The sequence below is a fragment of the Etheostoma spectabile genome, chromosome 13 (assembly GCF_008692095.1).
Source record: "Etheostoma spectabile isolate EspeVRDwgs_2016 chromosome 13, UIUC_Espe_1.0, whole genome shotgun sequence".
Lineage (NCBI taxonomy): Eukaryota > Metazoa > Chordata > Actinopteri > Perciformes > Percidae > Etheostoma > Etheostoma spectabile.
The window spans coordinates 4,398,754-4,408,026 of record NC_045745.1 but is presented as its reverse complement, the minus strand read 5'-3'; the positions used below and the strand labels follow the sequence as shown (position 1 = coordinate 4,408,026).

The window sequence follows — 9,273 nt, the reverse complement described above, 5'->3', positions numbered from 1 at the left end:
CGGAGTAAGTGGATGGGGGGGGGGGTGCCTTGCTCAAGAGCACCTGGCAGCGCCCAGGAGGTGAACTGGCAACTCTCCAGCTACCAATCCATACCCTGGTCCGTACTGGGACTTGAACCAGCGACACTCCGGTTCCCGACCCAACTCCCTACGGACTGAGCTACTGCCCCCCCCAATTCTTCACATCTAAGTCTTGGTTGAACATTTTACAAAACCCTTTGATTGTTTTATTTGCCATTAATCTGCAGCTGTGTGTGAGTGTCAGCCTGCATAAGTGTGTGTGAGTGACGTGGAAGCTGAAGTAAGTCAACAGTGGAGCATAACGCGGAGGAGTGAGACATTCCGACAGGTCCAGACAGTCCAAGCAAGAGACATGTCACGCTAAACAGAGTTGGCAAGATGTTGTTACAAAATAATGCCATGAAACACTGCAAGAATGAACTAACAATTAATAAACTCACAATTATCATTATTGATTCATCAGCCAATTAGTTTCACAATTCATTGATTATTTAAGTCGATGCAATATTCTTTTTTAAATAGAGAAAAAAGTCCATCACAACTTTTAAGAGACCAAAGTGACATTAAATTAAACATATATCATTTATCATCACATATGACAAAGACAAGAAGCAAATCCTCATGTATGAGACGTAATAATTGCAGATTAGTATTTCATTTGCAAAAATGAAATATTTTTTTAAAAAGTAGAGAAAAAAAGCCCATCACAACTTCTAAGAGGCCAAAGTGACATTCAATTTGCAAAAAACATGTATGAGACGTAATAATTGCAGATTAGTATTTCATTTGCGCTCTATGACAGACTGAGTTACTGCAAATAAGATATCTTTGGATTCAGAGACCTAATCTTCAAAATCTAAACATTCCAAAACATATTTATTTAATGGGACAAAATTTAGATTGGAAAGGTATTTTCCAAAAAAGAACAGAATTGAAATTCCATGAATCGTTTCCGATACTGCTTGATCATATGATGTCAGACAGCATTGAGAGACAGTATGTGAAACAGTTGAGTTGAAAGTCTCCCAGCAGAACAGAGTCCATGTCTTTATTTAGCTGCATTGTACTTTAGGGTTCCTTTCATAAAAGTGTTTTTGCAGGGACCTGAAGGAGTTTACAGGAAACGTGTGGTCACAATGACCACAACCTCAGTGGGCTGCCTTGTTTCTCCCATCCCAAGTCATTCTGCATCCTACTGAGATTTACTTTTAACTTTGAGGGCAGGATGACTCAGGTCACTTCTTTGGATATGGAGTTAAAACATTTCTTCGATTTCGAGATATTCTGTATTTGTGCAGGGCTTTTTAAAATAGGCTTTACGTTTAATGACTTAATCAGTGGTGCCCACTCTATTATGTAACACATACTCAGTCAGTTCCTTCTTCTTAAGGTTTGTAGTGATATGTTTGTAATGAGATAATATAGTATTAAGTTAAGAATTATTAACAATATCAAACAGAAAACCTAAGCAAGTTAGGTAACATATTTCCTTGTGATTTGGCGAGTTCCTTTGAGTATCTCCTCTCAGTGCCTCTATTATACAGTTATAAAATGTCACACATCAAGCTTAGCTTGGCATTCAATTAGCACACAATAGTGTAGTGTGCTTTTGTGTGAGACATGCTGGAACTTGACTAATGGTTGTGCCAAGGGCTGAAAAGGATTCATAATAATTAAGATCTAACAAGCAACTGAGGTGATTTGTTTTTGCTTTCATTAAAAACACTGTGAATGAAAAACCACATGCTACAAACACTGTATTAATTGTGGTGATGCCTCTGATTCTCTGTGTAAGTTGAGAGGAAATCAAATGAGAGTCAGCTGACAGTTAACTGAAAGTCAACATTAAAGAGCCATCCTGGGGAAAGAAGAAAGGAAGGCACCGGGCACAGAAGGACACATAATGTACGAATGACTGATTGAATCAATCTTAATGAGGTCATGAGGTCAGCAACTGCTGTCCTATTGTTTACCTGATATTGCATAAGGCACTCTGAGAGTCCCTTGCGGGAAGACCATGTTAGAGTCTGAAGTAAAGAGATTTAATTCTTTACACTGACTATAATTTTTCAAGAGAACTACAAAAAAAATCTCCAACAAAAGGCTATGCGGCACTGAACATTGATCTAAAATCTTTTGCCTTATAAAAGATCAGCTGATTGAGTGGATTTTGAGTGCTTTACAGGGGAAGAGTTTAGAGGATCTTTAGAGATAAAACTACAGTGCCCTAGCCTGGCTTCGCTGTTGGAACAAGAGGTTCCACACTAATATGCATTTGCATATTAATCTGGAACCTCTTACTTCATTTTTGATTTTCAAACGGTGATATCAACGGCACAGACCATCAAGAGCAATGAAACGACACGGCGGCCAGGACAAACTTTCAGAAATTACAGTTTAACAGTACACAACAATGTGTTTCTGAAAACCTTTTAGTAGAGAGATATGCAATACAGTAACATAATATTGATTCTGCAGAGGTATCTACCAGAGTAAATGAAACATAAGCCTGCAAATTCGCCTGGTTCCAGGTTTGACAGGACTCCAGCTTTTACTAGTTGGAAATTGTTTTGCTGTGGGAGAATGTACATAGATATTGTGGTAATGATTTAATGTTAGAATGCAAACTATTTGTAGTACTTAAACTGTGCAAGTAGGGCTACTGTTGTAAAAGCTCGGAGTTGACAGAAGTATAACGGACCTGGAATGCTTTGCGTCCGCTGGGAGATAACACACAGGTGACTGAATGCTGGTCCACAAGGTCCAAAGCCTGCAGCGCACAAGGGCCAAAGACAAACTTCAACCTGAAAGACACGAGGAAGAAAAGGTGAGAGGCGGGTACGGGAAGTACACACATCCACAACATGTTCTGTACTCAATTTAAAAAATGTACATGGCCATAAGACTTGAGGTTTGTGCAAAACAATAACTTACGCTAAATGCTTGCTCTTGGGGGAACTACTGGAATTGTTGGGTCTTTGCCAATTATAGAGTGTGATCTAAAGTCTAAACCACACTCTATAATATAATATAATATAACAGACTCTAGAGTCAAGAGTTATCTCAAGACACTTTACAGATAGAGTAGGTCTAGAGTCCCGAACTACTCTGTAAAGTGTCTTGAGATAAGATGAGAGCGTGTGTGTTGATGTGTGTGTGTGTGTGTGTGTGTGTGTGTGTGTGTGTGAGTGAGAGAGCTGTGGACTTCTGGGGTTAGTATTGACATAGGAACCAGCGTATCTGCTTCTTTTACAGTGACTTCCTCCCTGTATGACTGTTGAATCAACACACTATCATGAACCTAGAGTGAGGAAGCTCTTGCTCTTTCATTTTAAGGGGGCTACTACAAAAACCTTACGTTTTAAGTTCATGCTATGGATTGCAAATATTATTTAGTTTGTAGCTGTGCTTGAAATATCTGTGAATCAATGTGAACATCATGCACCACTGGAAAAAACCCTATCAAACAAAAATAGGTGTAAAAATCCTGGATATATATAAGATATATATCTCCAAGGCTATAGGCTATATTTATGGCAAGCAAATCACAAAATTCTGGAGGCAGGTTACAATTCAAAATATAATAAAAAAATCTGTATATTCAGTATTCCAGTAAATTTGTATATACTGTACATATTATAATCTTTAACTTTATCACTAAGACTGGTTTGGATATAATACAGTTCAGGTTAAATCTCATCATAAACCGGAGGTTGGATATATATATATATATATATATATATATATATATATATATATATATATATGTATATTACCTACACTGTGCGAGAACAGGCTGAAATTATAATTTGATTTGCAGCAATTCCCGAGAGTCTGATACTTTTTTTTGCCTTTTTATCTGCCAGTCGTCAAGATGCGTTATGATTCAGCGTCGGAACAACTGAATGCTGATAAGTATTAACATACTTATCAGCATTCATGTGGTGCTTTGCATTGACTACTTATGGTTAAAAATGGCGTACAGGGGCGGGATGAGAGGCTGATTCACGTACGCACACTTGTGGGTAATCTGTGATTCATAAAGGGAGCATTGCTTACAGATGTGCGTGCACATGGATTTATATATCAGACTTTTTTTGGCGTATGCCATTTTTGGCTTTTGGGCGCTAGCACAGAGTTATAAATGAATCCCCTGTTGTTTAATCAGTTGGCCTATGTTAACCTATGTAAACCCTTGTTAATAAGGAGAATAATAAGATTGATACTTACGCAATAAGTAGGTCATCAGGAACTGCGAAAAAGAGAAAAACATGTTCATGTTTAACAAAAAAATCAATTTCACAGATTAAAGCGTAATGGAATGTCTTTGGAATCTGTGCAGAAGACATAAATCTAAAATGTAACACAGATCAGCAACCACTCTGCTTTGTGTTGATGTAAAGATAATATGTTTAGGTACACGGACTGAAACTTTACTTCTTGTAAGTACTTGTTCGGCTTGACTTTGGTTCTCAAACATTTTTAAGACGCCACCACAGAACTACGCCCTGAGGTGAGTGCTTGGCCTTTTCATTTTGTGGAACACTGTTTTACTCTACAGGTGCTGCTCATATAATTAGAATATCATGAAAACATTGATTTGTGTCAGTAATTCCATTCAAAAAGTATTATATTCATTCAACACACACAGAGTGATATATCTGAAATGTTCATTTCTTTTAATTGTGATGATTATTACTGACAACTAATAAAAACCCCAAATTTAGTATCTCAGAAAATTAGAATATTGTGACAAGGTTCAATATTGAAGACACCTGGTGCCACACTCTAATCAGCTAATTAACTCAAAGCACCTGCAACAGCTATGAAATGGTCTCTCAGTCTAGTTCTGTAGGTTACACAATCATGGGGAAGACTGCTGAGTGGACAGCCGTCCAAAAGACAACCATTGACACCTTGCACAAGGAGGACAAGACACAAAAGGTCATTGTTAAAGAGGCTGGCTGTTCTCAGAGAAAAGATGTGGTGGAACAACGTGTACCAGCAATAGGGATAACCGCACCCTGGAGAGGGTTGTGAAACAAAAGCCATTCAAGAATGTGGGGGAGACTCACAAAGCGTGGACTGCAGCTTGAGTCAGTGCTTCAAAAACCACAACGCACAGATGTATGCGAGACATGGGTTTCAGCTGTCCGCATTCCAAGACACAGCGTCAGACGCGTCTCACCTAGGCTAAAGACAAAAAGGACTGGACTGGTAGCAGTCCAGAAGTTATGGTCTTTGATGACAGTCAATTTTGCATTTCCTTTGGAAAACAAGGTCCCAGAGTCTGGAGGAAGAGAGGAAAGGACAAGAATCCACGTTGCTTTAAGTCCAGTGTAAAGTTTCCACAGTCTGTGATGGTTTGGGGGGGGCCATGTCATCTGCTGGTGTTGGTCCACTGTGTTTTCTGAGGTCCAGGGTCAACGCAGCCGTCTACCAGGAAGTTTTAGAGCACTTCATGCTTCCTGCTGCTGACCAACTTTTATGGAGATGCAGATTGCATTTTCCAACAGGACTTGGCACCTGCACACAGTGCAAAAGCTACCAGAACCTGGTTTAAGGACCATGGTATCCCTGTTTCTAATTGGCCTGACCTTAACCCTATAGAAAATCTATGGGGTATTGTAAAGAGGATGATGCTGAAGGCCACTATCTCTTTTTGTATTGGTCTTAAGTAATATTCTAATTTTCGGAGATACTGAATTTTTATTCAGTTATGATCATCACAATTAGAAGAAATGAACATTTGAAATATATCACTGTGTGATGAATATAATATGCAAATTTCACTTTTTGAATGGAATTACTGATATAAATCAACTTTTTCATGATATTCTAATTATATGATCAGCACCTGTACATTGTATTTCAATAGCACATTCTATTTCAGATGTGCGCAATTACTTTTCAGGTACTATTTAGGTTTTATATATCTTTACATTGTGGTAATACATTGAGGATTTAACAATGTTTCTATCTATTGTGGTACAGCAACAGCCTGGTGGGCAATTCAATTTTTTTTTATAGTATCAACTCATAACAAAAGTTCTCGAAACACTTTACAGAGCGTAGGTCTAGGCCACATTCTATAATTTAAATAAAAGGACCCAATAGTTCTAGTGGTTCCCTACAGAGCAAGCAACAGTGGTGAGGGAAAACTCCCTTTTAGGAAGAAACCTGGGACAGACATGGGCTCTTAGTAGGTGGCGTCTGATGGGCCGGTTGGGGTTGAAATGAAGGGCGGCAATAACAGTCCCAGTAAAAGATAATGGGGCAGTGACTAAAAATAGTTCATGACAAGGAAGAAAAGAGATGGCCAAACAGTTGTGAGATCAAGTCTAATGTCAGATAACACAGGTAAAAAAAAAAGACAACTGCTAAGATGGCCCTGGAATGGCTCTGTGTCAACAAACCTACAATATTAAGGCTGAATCCCATTCCTTCCCCTTACCCCTACCCCTTCCCCCAAGCTTTTGCGCGTTCACGCGGGACCTAGTGCTGTCCCAATACCTATTACGACCGAGGGGAAGGGGATAGACCAAGGGCTGTATAGTGTGGATGCGACCTCACTTGAAAACACACAGGCATCAATGGCTGCCCGTCGACCAGAGAGACACATAACGTGACTTCAGTACCAATTAAACCAGGTGTTTTTGAAGCCAAACCTTCTGTGCTCTTTGGATTGGCTGTCTAAAAAATGGCCAAGTATAGAAAAAACACATCTGCTGCCTAATAGTAATAAAAGTCCATCGAGGCATACTAAACAAAAGTGGGATTCAGGACTTGATAGGCATAATGCTTAACGGACAAACACATAACGATCCTAAATTTTATGTAATGTCAGACAAAAAACTAATCAGGGACAACTGTAAAATGCCAAATGTACAGAACTGTAATGTGTGCGATATGTGAATTATGTCGGTCTCATTATTTTGGACATGTTGTGTATAATACTACCAACTAACAACATAAATGATGACTCAGTTCTATTTGTGTCCCAGTGAGCCAGTATACACAACAGGCCTTTTTTAGCGTAAATAATAAAATCTAAGATGGCCGAATTCCATCAAGCTGCTTCTGTTTTGGGTACATGCCTTGCTGGGACACACGAATAGAACTATTGTTTATTATTAGTACCACATAGATTTTTCAACTATGACAAGCAAAAAAAGAAAAGAAAAGATGTGCTGTGAAAAAAACTATACCAGGACCCTGGAAGTTAACATCAAAATGGGATAGTAATTATTGATGTTATTAATTACGCTTGTACCTTTCCTGCAAAATATCTGCTGTGAAAAAGGTCTATTCAGCCTATCAGTGCATGAAGCAATAGGTCTGCAGCCCAGAGGTGTGGCCAGGTTGGCACACATGTACTGAGAGGTTTACACCTCGATACAGAGGTCACGGGTTCGAATCCGACCTGTGACTGTTTCCTTCATGTGTCCCCCTTCTCATCTAACCGTCCTGTTAAAGGCGGGAAAGCCCCAAAACATTATCTTTAAAGAAGTAGAAATGTGTTACAACAGCGCCTCCTTCAGCCCGAATATTAAACTACATGGTTGTAAAATGTTTGACCATTAGGTCAAAATGTACCAAATGATGCGCTAACGTAACTGTAAAGTGTAGTAACGACAGCTACGTTGTAATTAATACAAAGTAAACTATTCATTACTAACGTTAACATTACGTTCGCACAGAAAGTCGAGCGCGTTTGTCACATTCTGCTACATTCACGTTAGTTTAGCTAGTCATGCTAAAGCTATTTTCCCATTATAACTGTTCAGGGGTCACATATTTCTCCATTTATCACCCTCGTCTTACTTTGGGACGTTTCCTGGTATGTTTTTCTAATATCTTGGAAAAGCTGTTCGGCCACTGCAGGTAAAAATGAACGCATTTTCAGCATGGAAGGAGAAGATTTTCAGAACTTCTTTTGTTTTTCAGGAAGTCAAAGACTCCTGTAGCCAATAAGGGGCAACCAAAATATTACGACTTCCGGCTCGACCGTTAGATTTCCTTCCAAAATAAAAGACCTAAGGAACATAACTCAAGCGCAGTCATTGCTCGTATTTACCGGGGATCCCCTGACTTTTTAAGCTTTGCAAACTAATGAGGTGGAGTAGTCATACCATTCTTATTCACTTGTGTTGGTCTATAAAGCACCAGTTTTGTCCCTCTCCAACTCATTTTTCATTATGTGGTAATGACAAAAAAACCCTGTCAAGACCAATAATTACTTGTTGTGTATCTCATGACTCATCTCATAATCTGTTTCAGTGATAAATCAAAATCAGAATCAGCTTTTTTTTGCCAGGTATGAGTACATATACGTGGAATTTTGCTTTGGATCTATTGCTCACAATGTGCTTATTTATACAAAACAAATACACACTAAAAACAGAAACAATATAGACAGGTTGAGACAATAGCACAATGAAGATTCATTATGATAGTTATTTTAATTATGGAGCATAGTGTAAAGGGTGCTTGAATAAATAGTATGTTATTATACAAGTATTATATTACATTATGAACAGTATGAACAGCTCTGAAATAGAGAATGATGAATAAATAAAGGGAAGTTTGGGGTCCCCTACTGTAGCTGCTGCCCCCGCGACCCGATAGCAGATAAGCGGCTAAAGATGGATTGATGGATGGATGAATAAATAAGAAGTGGAACCAGTAGACAGACTGATTAGATCCAGTGTTGCTGGGTTATTGGTCAGGAATTTAACCTGACACTGTGAGTAAGAAGTCAGCTGTTCATCAGAGTGATCAGAGCTTGTGGGAAGAAACTGGTCCTGGGTCTGTTGGTTTTGGCGTACAGTGGTCTGTAGCGCCTACCAGAGGGGAGAAGCTGGAACAGGTTGTGTCCGGGGTGAGATGGGTCTGCAGTGATGGTTCCTGCCCGTTTCCTGACTCTGGAAGTGTATAAGTCACGAATGGAGGGCAGGTTGGCACCGATGATCTTTTCTGCAGTCCTAACTGTTCATTGTAGTCTGCTCCTGTCCTTTTTGGTGGCAGATCCAAACCAGACGGGGATGGACGTGCAGAGGACGGACTGTAGAAGTACTGTAGATCAGCAGCTCCTTAGGCAGGTTGAGCTTCCTGAGCTGGAGCAGCAAGTACAGCCTCTGCTGGGCCTTTCTGATGATGATGTCTGTGTTTGCTTCCCACTTAAGGTCCTGAGATATAGTGGATCCCAGAAACCTGAAGGATTCCACAGCAGACACAGGTCTGTACAGTACG

General features: G+C 39.5%; 1 protein-coding gene across 1 annotated transcript in view; it reads right to left on the bottom strand.

The window, feature by feature from the left end:
• zswim7 (zinc finger, SWIM-type containing 7) overlaps window positions 1-8,027 on the bottom strand; it is a 16,606-nt gene extending 8,579 nt beyond the window's left edge. Inside the window, exons 1-3 of the mRNA XM_032533848.1 lie at window positions 7,846-8,027; window positions 4,252-4,273; window positions 2,723-2,825 (exon numbers count right to left, since the gene is read on the bottom strand). Of these exons, the coding sequence (XP_032389739.1) occupies window positions 2,723-2,825; window positions 4,252-4,273; window positions 7,846-7,930 (210 nt within the window). The 5' untranslated portion in view covers window positions 7,931-8,027. The remainder of the gene's footprint in view (window positions 1-2,722; window positions 2,826-4,251; window positions 4,274-7,845) is intronic.
• Between the last annotated feature and the right edge of the window lie 1,246 nt (window positions 8,028-9,273).